Source organism: Marmota flaviventris, chromosome 7, assembly GCF_047511675.1.
Source record: "Marmota flaviventris isolate mMarFla1 chromosome 7, mMarFla1.hap1, whole genome shotgun sequence".
Classification (NCBI taxonomy): Eukaryota; Metazoa; Chordata; class Mammalia; order Rodentia; family Sciuridae; genus Marmota; species Marmota flaviventris.
In genome coordinates, this window is record NC_092504.1 from 124,634,274 (window position 1) to 124,658,043 (window position 23,770).

At 36.6% G+C, this 23,770-nt stretch overlaps 1 protein-coding gene and 1 long non-coding RNA gene across 3 annotated transcripts in view; one reads left to right on the top strand and one right to left on the bottom strand.

Moving 5' to 3' along the window:
* Positions 1-1,362: 1,362 nt before the first annotated feature.
* On the top strand, positions 1,363-21,847 carry LOC139706444 (uncharacterized). Of its 2 annotated transcripts, XR_011708032.1 has the most exons (5): positions 1,363-1,533; positions 5,748-5,789; positions 6,084-6,140; positions 11,036-11,099; positions 21,795-21,847. It is a non-coding gene; the product is annotated as an uncharacterized lncRNA (long non-coding RNA). The 2 variants fall into 2 exon arrangements; XR_011708033.1 differs by lacking the exons at positions 11,036-11,099; positions 21,795-21,847 and adding an exon at positions 6,356-6,410.
* Positions 10,464-23,770, bottom strand: part of Hhip (hedgehog interacting protein) — a 94,371-nt gene continuing 81,064 nt past the window's right edge. The window contains exons 12-13 of the mRNA XM_027926753.2: positions 18,197-18,345; positions 10,464-10,740 (exon numbers count right to left, since the gene is read on the bottom strand). Of these exons, the coding sequence (XP_027782554.1) occupies positions 10,547-10,740; positions 18,197-18,345 (343 nt within the window). The 3' untranslated portion in view covers positions 10,464-10,546. The remainder of the gene's footprint in view (positions 10,741-18,196; positions 18,346-23,770) is intronic.

The window sequence follows — 23,770 nt, forward strand, 5'->3', positions numbered from 1 at the left end:
GTCCTCAGCTTGGCACTACTGAGAGGTATGGAACCTTTAAAAAGTGGGGCCTGGTGGGAGGTTTTATGTCCCTGGGGGAGTGCACTTGAAGGGGATTGTGGAACAAGGTTCTCTTACTCTATTTTTTTGCTTCCAGCCATGAGGTCAGCAGTTCCTTTCACCATGAGCTCCTACCCTGATGTGCTGTTTCACCACAGGTCCAAAAGCAATGAGACCAAACAATCACGGACTGACAACTCTGAAATTATAAACCCAAAGAAACATTTCCTGTTTATAAGTTGATTATCTCGGGTATTTTGTTGCAGTAACAGAAAGATGACAAACCCACAGGTCATATCATTGTTTCCTTTGTGGAGGCAGAAAGTCATGTTGCCTTTAGGTCATTTCTAGTATTACTATTCTGAAGTTAAACAGAATTCCACCCTTGCTCCTCTAAGCATGGCCCACATACCAGCAACATGAACACAACCTTGGAGTTTGTTAGAAAGACTCTGAGGTTCTGCCTGAGACCTATTGAATCAGAACCTGTATTTTAACAATGTCCCCAAGTAAATGAAGGCACATTTGAGTTTGAGAAGCACTGCTTTAGACAATGAATATGAGACTTCTCCTAAGTATGAAATCATTCAGGCACATTCAGACAGTGGAATATTATTGTACTATTGTTGTACAATGGAATATTATTGTACTATAGCCATGGTGTTATGGAGGAGTGGGATTGTGTGACTTCCAACCCATGCTTCAAATTCATATGTTCAAGTTCAAAACCCCAGTATCTGAGAATGTGACCTAATTGGGAGATAGGGTCTCAACAGAGGGACTCAAGTTAAAATGAGGTCATTAGGTTGGTCCTTAATCCAGTATGACTTGTGTCCTTAGCAAAGGACGAAAATTAACTTAAAAAAACAAACAAACAAAACAAAAGACAAAACAAAACAAAAGAACAGAAAGAAAAGGTGATACAAAGAGGAAACAGGGAAAAGATGACCTGGGACGGATCTTCCCTTACTTCCCTCAGAAGGAACCAATCCTGTTGAAACCTCCATGTTGGACATTTAGCTTCTAGAACAGTGAGACTGTAAATTTCTGTTGGTTAAGCCACCCAGTGAGAGGTACTTTGTCAGGGCAGCATGAGCGGAATGGTCTTCATAGTTACTCTTCTGTATCTTGAACACCTTTTAGGTGACATCAACCAGGCATTTATGCCCTTGTATGTGCCCAGAATATGCTATTAGCTGTTGGGTGGGTACCTACAGCAGTCCTCTGGGAATAGCTTATGAAAGAAACAGTGACATTTCCAACAGTTGCAAAACCAGTCATGAAGGTCTCTGGAGAGAGTGGCAGCTTCCCGTAACTGTGCACTTCTCAGCATGAAGGAAATAATGGGTACAGATGGGACAGTGTTTAGAGTGAATACAGAGTGAGAGGTTTAGATGACATGAACGGACTTAAGAATGAGCCAGGCCAGGATGGAAGGAACAGAAGATGAACATTCAAGAATACATCAGAGGAAAGCAGACCAGAGGAAAATTAGTAAGTGTCCTTCTCCCTCCCACACTTAGAGATGTAGTTCTGCCTCTGAGCTACATCCCCAGTCCTTTATTTCATTTTGAGACAGGATTTTGCTAAATTGCTGAAGCTGACCTCAAATTTTCGATCCTCCTGCCTCAACCTCCTGAATGTCTTTTATAATTATTTTAACCACCAAAAATCAATGAAGTGAAGTGGCTCATTTATATCTCTAGTAAAATTGGTAATTTCAAATTTGCAATCCACGTGGATACTGGAATTAGCAATATTTCATGATACCTGTTAGATCTAAAAGGAATCTCTTATATTTTACATAAGGAAGCTGTCAGTGCAGTGAGAGATATACCCAAGACCAACTGCATAATTAATTGGTGACCCAGCGTCCACATCTTGCAACCTTGGCCCAGGGACCCTGCCAATACACCTGGCATGTGTGGCTTTGGTAGCTGTAGATCATAGGACAGAGTGTCTATGATAAGCTTTACATGAAGCACATGGATTTTGCATCAAGGAGGTTTAATTATAAGGCCATAAATATGTCAAAGTGATCTGACAACATCTTATTAAATTACAAGAGTGAGCTCAAGTAGTTTCTGATGCTGGCATAATCCCAAGTGGAATGAGTTTTATAGTCAGGACCTACCCAGCCTTCTCCCTCTCCCAGCCCCCTCCTTTCTCCTTTTAAATTCTTTTTATTAATCATAGAAAATAGTGCATAGAAATCAAACATAAATCAAATGGTGAAAACTCAGAAGAAACATTTCATGCAAATTGTTTTCCTTCCTTTTATCCTCTCAGTTCTTTGAAGGATGGTAGGATTTAGTCTCCAGAGAGGCCTCTTTGGAATTCCAAAGAGAAGAAACAAAATAAAACTATTTTGTTGTTGTTGTTGTTCTGATGAGGTACTACCTGTGGTTGGTATTTTAAATTATATTTCCATTGGAAATAGTACATTGGCCTCAAAGTTTCTTTTAAAAAGCAAGTAAGCGTAAAGGAGCCTGTTCATAAAAATATCTATCCCATTAGCTGTCAGACTCCCGAGGAAACTGGCAGCTGATTGTTGCAACAGTACAAATGTGAGCTACGAAAATTCTCAGTGACAACTGTGGAAATAACGACCTTTCCCACTAGTAGCTGCCTTGGAAACCAAGGGATCTGCATCAGGTTTGGAAGTCGGAACCCTCCAGCCTCATTTCACTGCTCACATTGGGGTACTGGGATCACCGCGGCCTTAGCAATGTGCTCTCCTAAAGCAGACTCCATCGAGCCCCTTTTAAATTGATTAATTGACTGATTAATCTGTTTACTTGTGATGCTGGGAATGGAACCCAGGGCCTTGCCCATGCTAGGCAAGTGGTCTACCCCTGCGTCACACTCCAGCCCCATCTTGTACCCTTTTAGTTCTTCCACACCGTTTCTCCTCCGTGTCTGCCACTCTTATTAATATATGTATGAATCTGGATGAATCAGGATATAAAAAAGGGATGTGGAAAAACTGCAATGTGTATAACACAGGGAATTTAAAGCAGGGAACTGGTTACACTGATCGATAGCAGAGTTAAGAAGCCAAACATGGGTCAGGGAAGGAACTCAGAGAAATTAGCCACAGCATGAACTCACTTCCATGGCTGGATGGCACCTGCATATTGCGCAGCAACTGTTCTAGTCTGCCAGGGATTCAAAAAAAGGAACAGACACACACAGGAATCAAAGAGGTGCTCCTGGGCTAAGTTAGGGGGCCAAATTCTTTTTTTTTTTAATATATATTTTTAGTTGTAAGTGGACACAATACCTTTATTTTATTTCTATGTGGTGCAGAGGTTTGAACCCAGAGCCTCATACATGCTAGGGGAGCGCTCTACCACTGAGCCACAACCCTAGCCCCAGGGGGACAAATTCTAATAGCCAGAAGGACAGGGTCTGAAGGAGAACTCTGGAACTTTCTGTGGGAATCAGCAGAAGGACGCCTTCCGTGGTGTCACCTTGCCTAATTTCAAACTTCTAGGGGACACTTTGTAAAAAAAGCACCTTGTTACACATTTTTAATCTCTCAGGAGTAGTAACCTGTTACAGAGAAACAGCCTTGTCTTTTAATGAATCAATGAGATACATTTATCCAGGAAGACAGGAGGGTTTTGACAAAAGCAGAAAATTTGGAAGTAGGTTGGGCATAAAACACTTTAAAATTTGGTGTTTATAAAAATCAGTCTGAATATGCAGGATTATTTTTTAAATTCTTAAGTAAAAAAGAATTTTAAAATAGCACATATACATTGAGTCATAAGATAAAGTTTAATACATTTGATCACGTTAAGACACAAAACACAGCCAATCTAATCCAATTTCAGGCATGCATTTACATAAATATATTAAATTAAGAAAGGAAATTATACACTTAAACATCCTTTTCACCTAAAAATCATTAAATCCACAGATCAACAATAAAACCAATTCTCTGCATTTACCACTTCAAGATACAATTGATCTATTTTTAAAGATAACACAAATAACACTTGTTAGAATTTATATGCATTATACATATATTATATATTACATAGATAGTGTGTATACATATGTAGTGTTTGTACAGAGATAAATATATATACATGGGTGTGTGCACACATACAGATACACACAGATGTTCTTTAGATCATCTGTACTGTTATGCTGTATTTTAATGTTGAGCTGAATTGAAGCTGGTTGGACGTGAAATTGTCTTTTGCTTCCAACACGTTCATGATACCCATTGGGCTCACAACCCCATCCTTGTAAACGTCCTTGCCTGTTCTATAGCACTTAATCATGCTAGGCACTTCAATAAATATTTTTTTGAGTTAATAAATGTATGAATGGCTGAATAGTAGAAGATTAATCAAGGAGAACTGCATATTATGTAACTTGATTAAATAAATCAGCTCAGTTCAAACTCAGAGGGATTATGGGAACCAATAACTTTGCATGTTACTTTTCTAAAGAACATTTGTAGAAATCCCAACTAGGTCATGTATTAACTCTGCTCCTTTAAACCTGGACCTCATTTTACTAATTGTTCCTACAGTCTTGTGCCAAACATGAATGGGTTCTGGAATCTTCCATGAGTAAGGCTGTGGACAAACTGCCCTAATTTTCAACCGTCTAAAAGAAAATGAACAACTAGGAAAACCAAAATACGTTAGAAGAATGAAACAAATAATCAATCTTTAAAACCAGACAAAACTAATCACAGATTAATTAATTAAGTCAGAGAGGACACAGGGTTTGCCTTTCATATTCTTTCAGGCTTTTAAATTACAATTATTCAATTTTAAAAATTCTAACTAGATGGATGTCTTTGAAATAAATAGTCTACTGTGGCATGCATAGGGAATCAAGTTCCATAAATTCCTTGGACATCAGCATCATTTATCTTATTACTTTCTGATTCCTGGTGAAACTCATGTCCAAATACAACTCATAACTTTAATGAGATGTGGGAAATATCTGGTATCTTATAAGTTTGTCAGTTTGTCTTCTTGGTAATGGTATTATGAAAAGAACCCTATTGCACATGAAGTCTTAACTTATTCCAGGAAGGTCTTATCTCAGATTTAGAGTATTAAGTGAAGAAGCATGTAACATACATTTTGGCATAGACCATTCCAAACCTGATCATACCTCCTTCATTTGAATGGAAGCTACTAACTAGTTTTTTGGGTTTGGTTTTGCAGTGTTGGGGATTGAACCCAGAGTTTTGCACATGCTAGGCAAGTGCTCTACTACTGAGCTACATCACCAGTCCAGCCTGATTTGTTCTTTTTTAGTGCAAGAATTAGTTTCTAACTGTGAAAAAAAGCTTGCTATATTTAGCCAGTATGAATAGTCTTTCCTATTCTGTATGTACTATGTGCTAAAATATGTGTGTGTGCTTACTTAAAAGGTTCTAGTCAATTGAGATAACTCACCATACATGTATGTTAACTTGACTGTACACATACACATATATTTTTGGATTAAGTATAAATAATCTACATAGTCCAAAATAAAAAAGAAAACCACACATGAGAAATAATGTTTGACTTTATGATGTACATGGGAGGTAATCTTTGAGTTAATGTTGAATTGGTAGCATTTTATTTTTAATGCACTGTTGTCTGGCTAAATAAAAGAACAACAGGTTTTAGGTGTAAGGTTTTATGTTTATGCAAGAGATTCATTATTTTTTCATTTTGTTTTTTCAGCTGACTGGTATCTGACCTCTACAAATGGTATGGGAAAGCAAGGTAAATGATGGGTGTGTCTTGGGCTCATATTTAATAAAGAATTTAAGAAAATTGTAAGTGAGCAAATCTCTCCATAGCAGCTAGGGACACTGCTGTTCTAAGAAGGGCATGAGTGTACACACTCCCTCACACTCCCACAAACGCCTCTCACTTTCCTAAAAAGTTCCTTGAAGGCAATTTACAAAAATTATTCAAAGGCAATAGTCAAGAGGAAGAAGGTCTGAAGTTGGCTGGCATTTGCATTTGTCAAATCTCACGGCCATGTTTTTTATATCTAAATGTTTCTTTTTCTAGGTTTCCCACCTTCTTGATATCATATTAATTACTGGAGGTGCGATAAAGAGAAAGAGGGTAAGATAGCAAACATTTATTTCTGATAGTCTCAGAGGAACTTTCTACAGAAGGTATTCTAGCTGCGTTCCTAGGAACAGGCCTGTCAATTTTCTGGACGTGGTACTTTGATCTGAGTTCTCTACAAAGTTCAAATTTAACTCCAGGGGTGGAGAAAGAAGATTCTGAAGCCTGCATAGAGGAACTATTTTTTCTTATTATTTTTTCCCCCACAGATTTGGAATAATCTTCTTTAAAGTAGACTCCTGAGAGATGGCTATTGCTGGATAGGAAACAGCTACTCCTATTCCTGACTGTTAGCTTCAGCTATTGACTGGGGCTGTTTCAGTGTCTTTCCTGTGGCTACGACAGACTAGCTGCATGGGAGCTCCTGGACCAGCAGCCACGTGGCTCATCATGATTTCTCTAAGTGACTGTAATGGATCCATCTAGTATGTTATTTGTCTACTCTTCCTCATGGTACAGAATTTGAACAAATGTGATACCAGAAGAGGGTATTTTTCAGGAAAATAAAGAAAAGATCATAATGAGCCAAATCCACAGCTACTGGCCCAGGATATGTAATTAATGGATATAGTAAGGACAGGTTTATTTAGCCCAAACTGAAAGAAAATAGAGGAGAGGGGAGAGGGAAGAGATTGAGAGAGAGAGAGAGAGAGAGAGAGAGAGAGAGAGAGAGAGAGAGAAGGAAAGGTGGAGGCAGAGGGAGGGGAGAGGGCAGGAGAAGACCGATATCTTCAGTAACGTTCTAGACAGATGCTCAGAAACTCATTTGTTAATCTCTCCACTGCAACTTCCCATGGCATGCTTTATTTTTCCTCTTAAAAATTTAGACATGGCTCCTCTTTTATGTGTTAAGGCTAAGAGACTTAACAGGAAGTTAAGTCAAATAAAGGTTTAAATTAATGTGTTTAATAAATGTAGCATCTGACCAATAATCTTACACCTAGTCTACTTTTTGTAGGGTTATAATTCAGAGATCAAAGCAATATAGAAAACAAATGGATTTAAAAATTTTAGTAAATTATTCTGTAATTATTTTCACATAAGTGCAGAAGTGATTATTCTGTATAAATGACTATTCTGTATATTCTGTATAGTATAAATGATATGCAGAGAATAGTTTTTAGCCAGGCTGTGTGTGTATGTTATATGTCTGGGTTTCTTTGCTCTCTTTATGAGACAGATCCACTAATCTGAGAAAACTTCTGAGTATTCTTTGTAATAATATAAGATACTTTAGAATAGCTCTACTGCAATAAAATTCTAAGAAGAAAAGGTATCAATGGAAGGACTTCTGCCATCACCTAAGTTTCTTAAGTTTTTCCTCCTTTTCACTTTGGTGATCTGCCAATTCTGTTTTCGTCTCATTATCTTAAGTAAGTGTCAAGAAAAGAAGGTTCTATGAATCAGGACAAGAGTTTGGCAGAGACAGTGGTAGAAAGGTTATTTCAAAATATTTGAAACTACCATAAGCATCATTCCACATTCAACTGACACCCGACGCTTAAGCTCTGAAATGGACAGGGCGTCCTAATACACATTCGTCCCCTTCATTGTTTCACATTTACCTTACACATTAGGATTCATATCAAGGAGCTTTTTCTTCTATTTTAGACTGTATACTTTATGAACTGAGCAGATTTTGACTTTTGTGTGATGAAACAATTACTTTTCCCTAACTCATCCTTTTTAACCAATTCCTACCTGCCTCTCATCATAAATCACTGAGGTCATGCATTTAAAAAAATCTACTTCAAAAAGAGGGTCAAAGAAGTTTCTCGAATTGGCCACTTAATTTAAAATGTGTAGCCATCAATTACCTTTGGTTGCTACTTTTCTCCTAAGAGCAGAAAGAAATGACTCCAAAGGATTGACTTTCTTTGCTTGGGTTTAATATCCATGGATCTTGCTATCTCCTTTTTAGAGGAATTTGGTCCTTTATTCTCTCACAATAGAAAAGGCAGTGACACCTGGGGTACATATGTTTTTCCAAGTCACTTGAAACTCTTTCACTTGGGAAACAGACCTATAAAAAACTCTGGGTCTGGTTAATTTAATATAGATTATTTTAAATAGGAGAAGTAATGGCAATAGAACACCTTTTCTTTTGGGGAAGAGATGGAGAGATTAATGATGTAAGAAGATACGTTTGATTTTTAAGATTTCACTGACTATATAGCAGTATCCTTATTGTTTTCACTCAAACTATGAAAGGGAGAATGTGTAATAAAACTGCACGATTTGACAGATTTAGACAGCTGGCTCCCTCACAAGAAGTTCACATTTTGTTAATGTCACCCACGTTGAATAAGGGATGATTAGATGGTAAGGTCCATTTACAAAAATGGTTGTCAGGACATTTTTTTTTAATTGTAAAACTTTCTGTGATGGAATTCAGTAAAAGGGCTATGAAGAGAAAGCAATGGAGACAAAAGATTGCTATTAACCTACAGATGCAGGCTACTGCATGGTTCATTGCAAGATTTGTCACACTGTTGGGCCAATGAAGTGTTAGTGAGACTAGAAGGGACCACCCCTTTTCTGGGGTAAGAGGGCAATTTGGTCTCCATGCTCATTTAATCCTGAGACTTCTTTGAATAGACTGCCAATTGAATCTAAATTGTGCAAAATTATGCATGCACTTTTTAATGCAGGCTATTGTTCCCGAAGCACTGAACCAAGATTTCTCAACCCATTTCCATTTGGCATGAGGTCACTTGAAACTTAAGTAATCATATATGGAAGACAAGAGCAGTGTACTTAACCAATCTTTCTACATTGTGGTTTCTATATAAATGTTCACTGTGCTTTAATTGTAAGCATCTCACTTAGAAACAACAGAGAAGTCCTAGCTATGAAATGTTTTTAAAAAATTTAATTGAGGCTCATATTCCTAAAGGTAAGAAGCAGGTTTGGAAAGTCAGCCAAAGCTGCATAATCTATACTTCCACAATTTAGATTCCAGAGGAGTGAATGTTTATAGTAGGACAGCTACAGTGGGGTATGTGCTCATCACGGGTGGACGTGTTTTTTCAGTAGTGCATAGAGGCCTTATAATTTTTTTAGAATCCAAATGGGAAGAGGTGGCCTGGAAGGCCATTAAGAAAACGGTGTACCAGGCTTTCTGCAGTCTTGTTGGAACAGGTCATTTCTTTTAAAAACCTGAACAGAACATTTACAGAAAATTTATTGATATATTAGCCAGAGAGTACTTTCATTGAGTTCTAAAGGAGCATATACATGAAAATTCATATTTGGCAAGAATTATTATATGAAAAATTTGTACAAGTGACAGCTTACACAGCCCAGATTTGATATAAATGAGTGAGCTCTCTTCCAGTGAGGTTCGATTCAGTGTGGAATCTGTAACATTCTAATCACATATACTCTGACAGTCCTGCTATGGTGAGAGGCACTTTACAAATGTTTAATGCTGCAATTTTATAAGGATTGGCTGTTTTCTTGCTTTTTCATCCGTCGTTAATGATTACATGTTGGCAAAGGATACATTGTTAGATTAGATCCACAGCACATTAAAGACTGCTTTCTCATTCCCCTTCTCTCCAATTAAGTTGGTGAAAAATGTAACTTTAGTATTTTACAGGACAGGGTAAAGGTGTTTCATCTAGGTGATGTCTATATTATAAAAATAAAATAAAAAATATAAATATGTAACACAAACCCAGTGCCTATTGTTAAATAAAATATACAATAAGAGCAGACCTTTTAGGAAGTTTTGATTTAAAAATAGGCTGTTATGATTTCATTATAAAACATTTGAAAACAATCTTGAGATTAAGCCAAAGTAACCAGATTGCTTTGCCAAATAAAAAGGTAAGTGGGTAGGTATCATTCTGCAAGGGGATACATTGATAAAAACGAAGATTACAATTTTTTATCAAGTTGTTCATTTAGAAATTCATGAGGGAGTTTTGAAACATTCTCTCATATTATAGTCTTTTAATATAAAAATATTGCCATTTTTTATTAGATCCATCAGATTGCACAGTGATGTTTCAAAACCTCATTAAAGTTGACTTCAGTAATTACAGACAGAAAATTCCTGGGAAGTCAAATACTCTCTTATGGTGACATAAAAATTCCATTATCAATTTACAATGGAATTTCTGTGTCAATTACTCCACACAAGGAAGTATATATTTTAAAAACCCATCTGTTATGCAACCACGTGGACAGGGGTTGTGAGTGTGGGTGTGTGCGTGCATCTGTGAACAAACGTGCAACATACACACAGAGGATCTGCACATTTCTGCAAATTATTTTTAAATTAATAAAAGAAAATGAAATCACAGGAGTGTGTAGCAGGATAGCAGTCTTTCTTTTTAATGACAGGATAAAAAATAAATGCCCACTGGAAAAGAATATTCAAACAGTCCCAGAAACTATACAATGTAACTTGTTAGATCCAGTAAGTAAGATGTCATGTCAATGATCTGATCAAGAATACCTGCCCTGGCCACTCTGCGGATGTTTCTGTCCACTTGTTCACACTGAGGACCAAGATATCCTTTCTTACAGAGGCACTTGTTGGGTCTAACACAGACACCTCCATGACGACACGCTGGCTCACATTTTGCTGGAAAGGGGAAAAAATAAAGAGTAATAACATGGCTCTTATTCTGTAAGTTAGAAACAGTGCTGATCGGGAGGCCAATAAATATCTGATGAATAAGGGAAGGCGAGGAAAGAAGAAGGAATGATTTGAAAGACAGACGTGTAAGTAAGAAGGAAGGTTTCTCAGATCCATGGTAATTTGGAGACTAGAACTCAAGACAATGGGAGACATTTCTAGAGAAGCAGAGATCCTGAGAAACAATTTCAGTCCTCCACAGAACTGACTTCATTTAACACAAAGATTTCATCTTTTTCAGATCTCTGCTCCCCAGAGGCCTGCTGGGAGGCCACTGGCTGGAGCATCTCCAAAGCAACACAAAGGTGAGGTCAGTTTTGGATTTTGGCTCCCTCAAACTCCTTCCCTCTGCTTGCAGAGGGCTTAGGGCACGTGCTTTGCTCCCTGATCACACCTTAAAGCCCACTTCTGGAGTAAGAGCAGTTGGCCAAGGAAGGACTTGCTAAGCAATCTTTTTAGGGTTACTATACAGCACAACATTTCCTCATTAAACAATGGTTACTCCTGCAATATAGGTGACTTACTCCTAAAATAAGATGCAGACATACATTTGGCATATAAATATTGTCATTTACTGATAAGATAAATCTGGGGCGTGCAGCTATTATAGACAGATTCAAATTCCTTGAATACATTTCTCTATACTTTGGCCAGGTCATTTTCACCTTTCTGAACACATTATTCAAAATCCAGAGGTCTGCAGTTGACACATGGAAAAGAAAAAAGAAAATAAAGACAATTTCTCTTTAAATGTTTGAGAGATGAGTAAACCATGTGCATATACAAATCAAATTCCTGCTTGGGACAAAAATATCCTGAATAGATAACTTTAAAAAAGTTTTTTGTTTTTCTTTTTTTAAAAAAATATGTTCTTTTTAGATCTTAATTTGTGTGTGTGTGTGTGTGTGTGTGTGTGTGTGTGTGTAGATGTACCAGGGATTGAACTGAGGGGAACTTAACCACTCAGCCACTTCCCCAACCCTATTTTTTTGTATTTTTTATTTAGAGACAGAGTCTCACTGAGTTGCTTAGTGCCTCAATTTTGCTGAGGTTGGCTTTGAACTCATAATCCTCCTACCTCAGCTTCCCAAGCCACTGGGATTATAGGTGTGTGCCACTGTGCCCAGCCTAATCCTAAATTTTTTTATTAGTGCATTTGATCATACAAAATAATGGGTTTCATTGTAGTATATATATATACTACAATGAAATATATATATGTGTATATATATATAAATACACACACACACACACACATATATATATATCATACTTTGATCATATTCGTCATCCCCCCCAACTTTTCTCTAATAGTCTCCCTGTGACAACTTTCATGTCAGATTCTATATCCGAGGGAAAATATCTAAAATTTGTCTTTCAGAGTCTGTCTGATTTCACTTAACCATATGATTTCCATTTTCATCCATTTTCCTACAAGTGATATGATTTCATCCTTCCTTACAGCTGAATAATGGGGAAAAACATGAAATCATTTCCTCTAAAACCTGTTTTCTTTATCAGCCTTCCGAGTTGCTGGGATTACAGGGGTGAACCATCCTGCCCGCATGTCATTGGTATTGTGATGGAGATTGCATTGAATGTGTACATGGCTTTCAGCAATGTTGCCATTTTAACAATATTAATTCTGCTGATCCATGGAAATGGGAGGTGTTTCCATTTTCTAGTGTCTTCTTTAATTTCTTTCTTCAGTGTTCCATAATTTTCATTGAATAGGTCTTTTACCCCTTGGTTAGATTTATTCATAGGCATCTTACTATTTTTAAAGCTATGGTGAATGGAATGATTTCTTTTTCAGCAGGTTTGTTATGAATTAGTGTATAGGAAAGTTGTTAATCCTTATATTGATTTTGTATCCTGCTAATTTGCTAATTTTATGGGCTCTAGGAGTCTTCTGGTGGAAACTTAGGGTCCTCTAAGCCTAGGATCATCTCTTCTGTAATAGGAATAATCCGATGACTCCTTTTCCTATTTCTATACCTTTTTACTGCTTTCTCTTGCCTAATTGCTCCAGCTAAACTTTCAAGGACTATACTGAATAGGGGTGTTGAGTGAGTTAACTTCTTTGTCTCAGTCATGACTTTAGAGGAAATCATTTCATGTTTTTCCCCATTAAATATAATGTTGGCTTTAAGTTTGCCATATATAGCCTTTATTGTGTTGAGGTAAGATCCTTCTATATCTTTTTTTCTTCAGGGATTTTATCATGAAACCATGTTGAATTTTGTAAAAGGCTTTTTCTGCATCTATTGGCATGATCATGTGATTCTTACCTGTGATTCTGTTTATGTGGTATTATTACGTTTATTGATTTGTTTATATTGAACTATCCTTCCATCTCTGGGATGAAACCATGGTGTATGATCTTTTCGATGTGCTGCTGAATTCAGTTTGAAAGTATTTTATTCAGGATTTTTGCATCTATGCTTATCAGGGATATTAGTTGCTAATTTTCTTCCCTCCCTCCCTCACTCCCTTCCCTCCTTCCTTCCTTCCTGCCTTCCTTTTATTTCTGTTGTTTCCTTATCTTGTTTTGGTATTAGAAGGCTACTGCCTTGGGAGTAGGAGTTTGGAAACATTCTTTTCCTTTCTATTTCATGGAATAGTTTGAAGAGCATTGGGGTTAGTTCTTCTTTAAAGGCCTTGTAAAATTAAGCAGTGAATTCATACAGTTCTAGCTTCTCTTTGTTGGGAGACTTTTTTTACTGCTTCAGTCTCATTGCTTGTTATTGATCTATTTAGGTTTTTCATAACCTCTTGGTATCAATTTTGGTAGATAATAGCTATCTAGAAATTTATCCATTTCTTCTAGATTTTATAATTTATTGGAATATAAGTCTTCAAAAGAGTCCTCAAGGATCCTCTGGATTTCAATGATATCTGTTGTAAACATCCCCATTTTCATCTTTAATTTTGTTAATTAGGATCTTCTCTTTCTTTTTGGTTGGTTTGGCTAAGGATTTACTGATCTTATTTATCTTTTCAAAGAACCAATTCTTTGTTTCATTTATCCTTTGTATAGTTCTTTTGGTCTAATTTCACTTAGTTCAGCTCTGATTTTTTTTTTTAATTTTGTTTGTTCTTTTTAGTTAAATGACAGTAGAATGCATTTTGATGTAATATACATATGTGGAGTATAACTTCTGATTTTTATTATTACTTTCCTTCTATTGATTTTGGATTTGGTTTGTTCTTGATCTTCTAAAACCTTGAGATACATATTTAGGTTATTTGAGATCTTGTTTTGATTTTTTAATGTAGGCAGTCATAGTTATAAGCTTCTCTCATAGAACTGCCTTTTAAATATTCCACAGATTCAGGGTATATTGTGTTTCCATCTCCATTTGAGTCTAGGAATTTTTACATTTCCTCCCTGATATCTTCAATAACCCACTGGTCATAAAAAAAGTGTATTGTTCAATCTCCATATGTTTGTATAGTTTCTGTGGTTTCTTTTGCTGTTGATTTCTAGTTTTATTACATTATGACTAAATAAAGTTCCATAAGCTGCTAAAAGAATGTAAGAATGTGTCTTCTTCTGTTGATTGATGTTTTTTTTTTTTTTTTGTCTAAATGACCTATTTGTGAAAATGGGATATTGCAGTCATCTACTATTATTGTATTGGGTCCTCTCTGTCCTTTTATGCTGGGTAGTGTTCATTTTATAAAATAGGGTTTACTGATGTTTGCTGCATCTATATTTACAGTAATTACATATTCTTGGTGGATTGCTCCCTTCAGCACAATGTACTGGTCTTCTTTGTCTCTTCTGGTTTGAAGTCTGCTTTGCTGGGTATGAGCATAGCTACTCCTGCTTGCTTTCAGACTCCATTTGCATGGAATATTTTTATCCTATTCTTTCATTTTCCATCTGTGTATGTCGTTAATGGTAAGGTATGTTTTGGGCAGGTAGAACAAAACAAAACAGTTGTCTTGTATTCACCATTCTTTGTCTTTTAATAGAAGAATTGAGGCCATTTACATTCAGAGTTATTATTAAAACTTGTATTAATTCTTGTCATTTTATTATTTTTCTAATGTTTGAGTCTTTCCTGTATCTCATATGCTTATCTACTCTTCTAGTGAGATTTATTCTTTCCTGTGCTCTTGTGGTTGTACTTATCTTCCTCTTCTGTTTGTGAGATTCCTTTAAATATCCTCTGCAATTCTGGGTTAGTGATCATAAATGCCTTTAGTTTATTCTTATCTTGGAAGTTTTTTATTTCTTCCTCCATTCTGAAGGGTAGGTTTGCTGGATATAGTAACCTGGACTGGCAATAATTTTCTTTCACTTAAAAAAACAAAATTCCATGTCCTCCTGGCCTTTAGAGTTTCTGTTGAGAAACCTGCTGTTATTCTGGTGGGTTTGGTTTTAAAAGTGACTTGTTGCTTCTCTCCTACAATTTCATTTTAATATTCTCTCTTTGTTCTGAATTTTTGGCATTTTCACTGCAATATGTTATGGAGAGGTTCTTATTTGATCATATCTATTTAGAGTTCTAAGTACTGCCAATACTCAAGTATCCATCTAAATACTCAAGTATCCATCTCATCCTCAGAATTTGGGAAATTTTCTGCTATTATTTCATGGAATAGGTTTTCTATGCCATAAGCTGGTATCTGGTATCTCTATTCTTTTCTGAAGACCTGAGAGTCTTAAGTGAGTTGTCCCAGAGATCTGCATTTTTTGTTTATAGTTACTTATTTTTTTTCTTTACAACTGTCTGAATCTTCCAATTCATTTGCCTTTTCTTCAAGCCTTGAAATTCTGTCTTCTGCTTGCTCTAGTGTATTGGTTGGGCTTTCCACTGATTTTTTTTAATTTGGCTTATTAAGATTTCATTTCTAAGATTTATGTTTAATTCTTTTCAAAATTTCTATCTCTTCATTGAATTTTTCAACTGTATCTTATAGTGTCTGCATTAACTCAACCAATTATTTTATGTGTTATTTTGGAATTTATTGATCTTGTTTTAAACCATTCTTTCTATTATTTATCTAGCATTTCATCCTCTTCAATATCTTTGGAGTCAGTTGGTACTGAGTTATGAACTTTAGGAGGTGTCATGTTGCCATGTTCTTTCATATTTCTTGTATTTCTATGTTAAGATTTGTTTATCTGTTGGGTTGGATTTCTCTTCCACTTTTATGTGAAGTCTTTTTAGGTCACAGTCTTCTCTCTCTTTTTTTTAAATATTTTTTTAGTTGACTTAGTTGAACACAATACCTTTATTTTAATGTGGTGCTAAGGATTGAACTCAGGGCCTTGCACATGGTAGGTAAGCGCTCTACTGCTGAACCACAACCCCAGCCCCCATAGTCTTCTCTTGATGATGGGTCTTGGTATAATGGATTGTTGTGAAGTGTTGGATATATTTCTATATGGGTTTCATAGTACAGTTTCTTTGATAATACTTTGGTGGTAACTAGTCCACTTTGACGCGATATGTACTGTGTGTAAGCCTGAGGATCCTTCTTTCTCTGTAAGTCTCACAAGAATGGGATCTTTTTGTAGATCAAGCAATTGTGTTGTAGACAGTGGAGGTTATGTTGACACCCTCTGTGATTGCTCCTCTGATCTTTTCAACACTGTTTATCCAAAAAGGACATGGGGCAATCTATGCTGAAGCCCCTCAAAGGTGTGGTATCCACAGCCTTTGAGTTATTTCTCTCTGCTATTGCTTAGGGGTAAATGTCCAGAAATGGGTCTTCAGGGCCACTTGGTACCTACTTGGGGCCAGAGATACCTACTTGGGGCCAGAGGTTGACTGGGGATTTTTATCTTCCTTCTTTTCTTTTCTTTCTTTCTTTTTTTTTTTTTTGTTGCTGGGGATTGAACCGAGGGCCTTGTGCATGCAAGACAAGCACACTACCAACTGAGCTATATCCCAAGTCCTTTGTCTTCTTTCTGTATGATTACTTTTATAAAATAATTTTGACCTATCTTACACTTTAAAACTAAATAGTGGCAAGATTAAAATTCTTCACTGAAATAAAACTTCATATTGACTTAAAGAATTCTTATATTCATTTATATCACATATTATTTCAAAATAATTTGTTCACCCTTAGTTAAAACATGTTACTAGAAGGTACTCAATAAATATCTATTAACTGAATACTTGAGGTGACATAAGAAATTAGACAAAATGTAAAGTAAAAATTATAACACAATGAATTCTATGTAAAAGAAATGGAGTTAGTACTGTCAGTACTGTCAATCAAAGGAAGCTGAAGGATGATAGATTATCAGATATATGAATATTATTATACTTGGACACTGATTCTACAAAAAGGGAGACAGAGTGGGTCAATAAAATGAAAGCACTCTTCTCAGATAATGGAATTATGCAATTTCTATTGAGTTTTAATTAGGAGAGTTCTTTCCTAGGTATGCAATCATAGTACTAATCAATCACATAATATTATTTATGTTGCAAATTACTTTGGCAATTTAAGCTTAAAATTTATATTGTATGTGTAGCTTTAAATATTGGCTATTTTTGTTAGACAATATATTAAATAGACAAGTTATGGTTATACTTTTGAAACAAATACATCTTTAGAAAGCACAATAAAGAGCATATATGTATAAGAATACTATTAAATATTATTCTGGGGCTTTGCTTCTCATCAGCAAGACGTACTTTTATAGCAGAGGTCAAAATCTTTTCTAAGTAATATGTATATGCTGGTTGTCGAATATACATTTTTAACATCTATATCTTAAACTCTACATTTTTTAATTTATCCAATTTTCCTACTTCATGCCAAGTAGAACTTAAACTTTGCACAAAATTGAGGAAATCTTATGTTAAAGGATAGAATAACCCTGAATAAATCTCCCTTGCTTTTTCTGAGCAGCTGCACACCTAGTCAATGGTTCCCAAGGGAGTGGCAAACAGAATTAAAAATCTCATAATATGCCCCCAGATAATTGCGTTTTCCCTTTTTATTTAGAAACACTCACTGAAAAACCCTGTTTCGAGTGTGGTGTGGCAAGAAAGTGAGCAGTAAAGCCAGGGAGGGCATTTATGGGGTGTCTGGAAAATGCTAGCACATGGGTAGGGCTCGCGTGGAGCTCAGGACCCAAGGCTGAGCACCAGTAGAGATGACCTGGTTGGGCTGTTTTCATTTTTTTTACTTTTTGAAGGGACTTCAGTCACTTAAAGTTTTCTCATGTTTGTAATGAGCTTACCCACGTGAATAGTTTACATTACGGAAATGGAAAAGATTTCATGTATAAGTTCAGAAGCCAGTAGACATTCACAGTATTGTATTCTGAACCCTAGATGGTTCTAGAAGGAATAGCTAATGCTGAGTTCTTGAGAACCTAAGAATAATCCCATTCCCCAGTCTTTCTTATGACAACAAAAATACTAACCGATTCTGCAAAAGTCCCCCTCCCAGCCTGGACTGCAGCAGCAGGTCCCTGTGGGGGTGCAGTAGCCGTTGCGACAGAGCCGGGAGCACTCTGAGTTCAGGGTCTGCGCAGGTTGTATGGAGGCTCTGCATTCCGCGGGCATTACAGGTCTGTACAAAAGACAAGAGTTGACATTGTATTTTGGTTGAAAATCAGTATTGGAGTGAAATCTAATGGTTTTGTAGTTTAGTCTACATAGCACGTAAGACCTTTCTTTTTTAAGTGACTCAGTCAACCTGCAACTTTGGAAGAATGGAAAAAATACATACCAGTGAGGAAACAAAATAATCAGTCCCGAACCCAAGTGAACATATTGAACATTCTAGAAACTTTATCACAATCAATTCATTGATGAAAATGTAAATTTAATTATAACGGCATTTTATATTTGGTAGCTAGAATTTCTAGTGATTGCAATTTGAAAAATAAAATGTATTTATATTTTTAAACTTTTCCACCCAGATCTAAAAAAGTTTAAGGATAGTACCTGAGATATTATATTTAGGGAGAGTACAGTTTCTCTTGCTTTGGTCTGCTCAGCAATATTACAGGGCTGTAGGCATTCATCAAAATGAACACTTGCAGCCTAAATAGTTGAGGAATCTATATTTGGTTTCACTTTACATTTCTTCTGAGATTATTTTTTTTGAAAGGTTGCCATAATATTTATGTATGTGTGTATTTGTATTGTTGGGTCAAAGTTCAAACTCTGCAACGCAAAAGGCCTGCATATAAAATGGAGATTTTTTTTATGTACATATGCACTGAAATCAAATTATTTTATTTTAATATGTGTGAAATAATTAGATTTTATCCTGTTATGGAGAAAATGGAAACATCTTATTTGCCATGTAAAAAGTCATGGTTTTAGTTTTCATTGTTCTACAACTAACTGCCATTATTTATAGAGGAAACCAAGAGCTTCCAAAAGATTTTCATGGTTCCCCTGTTTTTGTAACGTTCTTACTCAGTCTGAGTCAGGCTGGCCTCTGGGTCACAACTGCTCATTACCTAACCTTGGGGGAAAACGTGGCACTTTCAATGGTACTGAGGGCCCGAGTGTGGTCTGCAGGCTCTTTCAGTTCAGGCTGTAAAGGAATGTCATCACCATCAAGTCACTGCATTAGGGTGGCCAAAGCAGGTCCTTTAAAAGACTTATTTTCTTTTAGTGGTGCTAAGGATCAACCCAAGGCCTCCTGCATAGTAGGCAAGTGTTTTGCCACTGAGCAATACCCCCAATCCAGCTGGGGTCCTTAAGAACCAAACAAAGAAGGTGATCATTATAGATCAGATCACCACAAGAGGTAAATTACACAGCTTCTTGAGATAAGCAAATAATTAAGCCCTGGAGAGTGTTTTCTTGAAACTGGTTACCTTGTTATGTCCCTATAGCAATGGAAACAGTGATAATAATTTGGGACTTGACCTCAGGCTTTTTCTACAATGACTCAAAACCATATATATTAAAAGCCAAAATACAAAACATGTAGAGCAACGTCTCTAGTTCCTCTTCCCATTAAAGTTCTACTCTGTTGAAGTCCTGGGTTTGCAACCAACATAGCAATTCTGAAAACTCTCATGAATCTAGTCAGCCTCTTATTTAAATCTGGAAATGGTCAATTCACATGAAAGGACCTTAAGGAGTTCCATAAACAGAACATATTTCCATTCAGAAAGCATTCAATGTTTTCCGTGTTTCCCCAAGGAGTCTTTTTGGAAGAAAGGAGGGACTGGGATAGGGAAGAGAAAATGTTAAACAGTTATACCAAGAAAAGTAAGGACATTATCTTCCCTGCCTTCTTGTTGTTGTTAAGGACCCCATATTGGCTCTATTTCTGTCCCATGAAATTCTTATTTCGCTTGTGAGATGATGTGGCATTTCTGGCCACCCGAAAGGCAATTTTTCAGATCTTTGAATCCCAGGCTAGGATCATTTATGACGTGGCATTCAGTAAATGGGGACTGTTCTAATCTTACCAGTAACTGATAGTATACAACTCTGTGTCTCTAATTTCTATTCATTATCACTTGTTCACTTTACTTATGACTCATTTAAGAAAAGATAAGCCGGAAGTAGAGTTACTAACAAAGATATTACAAGTTGTGGGTGACGCAAGATTTTCAGGCACACAGCTTACACACCGTGCACAAGATAGTTTAGACCTGAGGAGATAACTCTGAAGAGAAGACATACTTTAGATAAGGAATGTAGGCATATTCAGTATAACAGCAGTAACTAGAGGTGAAGTGTCCAGGGGACACTGATTATTGTGCAGAGGGGAGATGAATGAGAACATGATAGGAGAGTTCTTTAGGGGAGAGCAGTTCTTTAGTTCTTTAGGGCAGAGCAGGGGAGGGTAGAGTATATCACCCTTATTGGCCTACTGACCAAACATTCACCTACGTGGAAACTCAGATTATGGAGGGAATTCTGAATTATTTTTTTCTCAAGATTTATTAAATGCCTATCTGCACATACAGCTGTTTCATACTTGGGCTTCCTTATTTCCAGTTGTGTAAGACTGGAGGGCTGTCATGTCTAAACATTTGAATTCCCTCAAGGTGTTTTATTTTTATTTATTTTATTTTTTGCATTACAATTCTTAATATACCTTTACACCTCAATTTATCATATCTCTGATTGTATATAAGGTATGTTGACACTAAATTCACGTCTTCATACATGTATTTTGTATAAGGATGAGGGTCTCCCCTTCCACCATCCTTGCTATTCCCCTTCTCCCTCCCTTTCCCTCCCACCCCTCTTCCCTATCTAGAGGTAATCTTCCTCCCTTGCTCTCCCTCCCTACCCCATTCTGAGCCCCCCCCCCCTTATATCAGAGAAGACATTCGGCATTTGTTTTTTTTGGGGGGGGGGATTGGCTAACTTCACTTAGTTTTAATGTAAATACCTGAGAAAGTTATCTTCTTTTTCTTTTATAAAGTTGGTAACTAACATTCCTCATTTAGCATGTTAAATAACTCTTCTCCCTTTTTTTTAAGACTGTTATTATACTGGGGCTCCCTTAGCATGAAATTTACATGACAGATTTCCCATCTCTTAAAGAAGTCTTTGTCTTATAAGGAATGAATTATTCTATCTCCCTTTCCCCTTCTCCCTTGAAGGGAAAGTCTTCTGTGGGAGGAGTTATACACTCCATTGTCTTCAGCTCCTGTGCTCTTCATGGGGATAAGACATCACAGGGCCTGTATCCTCATGGAGACATGGAGGGGAAGATGGATGGGTAGTCGCAGAAGCTTGCTGTAGTGTGATCTTCGTTTTATTAACAGGTGCACACAAAGTCTCATGGGAATACAGATGAGGGTGGAATTGTTTTAGGATAGGGAGGAAAATGCCATCTATCTATAGTTTCAAATTGTAAGTAGTGGAAGAAGACACACCACTTTGGTGGTTGTATATAGAGAGATGACACTAGAGTTAGGAAAATACTGTATAGATGGTCAATAAATATTTATTAAATTGAATGTTTATAGTAGTAACTTTCTCAAATAAACTCTGTGAGAATAAATATTTCCTTTCTTCTCCTCATTTCCCCAGGACCAAGAAGAATATGTAGCCCATGGAAAATGCTTCATAAAAATCTATTGAAGGAATGAATAAAATTAATAAGAATATGAAATTTTAAAAGGGTATTTGTTTCTTGTTTATGCTATTAGGTATTAGGAATATATCAACAATTTAGAAGGATATCATTAAAATCTAATCGCTAGACTTTTGTATCATAAACCTAATACTAAAAACATTTGCTGTCTTTCTAGTGCCTAAATTAACTCAATTCTTATAAAATTCTTCTAAGACATAGCTAAATTTTAAACAATGCATTTTTATCCTAGTTATGATCCTAGTTAGTAAACAAAAGGTCAAAAAAATCAGGGTATGCTTGGCCTTAAGAGATAGGATTGTTTTCTAGACGAGAATTAAAGTCAATGCATTTACATTCATTTTTCATATTTGGCAAAGTCTGACAAAGACTGGTGACCCCCACCACTTCTCTCTACACAATGTTTGTTATGGTGACAGTCTCTCTTCCACTAAGAACATGCCCCCTTTACGTAAAATGAGGAGGTAAGAGAATGCAGCAGTTCAGGGGGATTTTGTTCCTAGAATCAGACCATCTTAAATATACATAGATACTACATGTTCAGACCTAATGGGATCGAATCAAAAATCTCCAGTATGAATCTGTGACAGATTAACTCATTTTCATCCTTATTTTTATTAGATTGGAAAATTGGATGTTTAGTTTATATTTAATAAGAATCATTTAAATAGTTGTTCTTTTAAGCAATTACTTTCTAAGCCTTTGGACTCTTAGCTCTCCTGAATAGAATCAGAAATAGGTTTCGAAATAGAAACTTAGCCAAGAGGATGTTTAGGTTTGCAGTAAAGAAAATACTGAGCCCATTTGTTGACAGCTATCTCCACAGCCCTGGAACTTAATTTAAATCAGAAAAACATATTTCCTAATCTCACATGACGAATAATGAAACACTGAGGGCCTGGTGCAGAAAACAGCCCAACATTCCTTAATATATAAAGCATTGTTTTCAGAAATTGAAGACAGTTTTTTAGAAACCTACTTTGGCTGGCTCTGTGCAGTGGTGCAAAGGTTTGGATACTTTCTTGAAGCAGAGAAGTTGGGATGCTTGAGTAATTTAAAACACACATGGTATGTGATGACTTTTGTGAACAGGAAAGGCCAACGGTGAATGTCCCTGGGTCGTGGGATTATGGGTGGTTTTCATTGAATGACATTTAATCAATGGACAAGTAAATCAAGGGATGCAAAGTCCTTTGTGAATGTGTGTGGAAGAGCTGGGATTCATCCCATCTGAGTAGGCTGGCCCCTCAGAGTGAGCATGCAAAAATCTATTTTGTCTTTCACAAAAAGGAAAAGGGGTTCATTCTGAGATTTTTGTTAGGTGTCCAGATTTTAAATTCATTTTGTTGTAAAACAAGATCTATAGATTATGCATAATATGCTTTCATAAATTCTGATTCGTTGGAGGTTTTAGGAGATGTAATAATTCTACAGCCTCTCTTAGCAATCTCTAGAGGTGGGAGTTGGGGGGAAACTTGATGTAAGAACTGACTTCTTTTTTTTTTGGTACTGGGGTACTGCTATATCCCCAGCACCCCCCACCCTTTAAAAAAATTTTGAGGCAGAGTCTCATTAAGCTGCTTAGGGCCTCTGTAAGTTGCTGAGGCTGGCTTTGAACCTGTAGTCCTCCTGCCTCAGCCTCCTGAGTCACTGTGGACAAGCATGCACCACTGCACTCATCTTATTCTTTATCCATAGTCACACTGGGACACATGGAAAAGTGTTTCCTACACCTGTAACATATTTAAAATGATTTTCCTTCCATGCTTTTTCCCTTTCTCATGAGTTAGGAAAAATCTGTAAGTCTACTAGAGTCCCTGTTCAGCAGCATGAACGTGACCAGGGAGTTTCTTAGAAATGCAGGATCTCAGACCCTACTCCAGCACTACTGAGTTCAGTTCAGACCAGACAG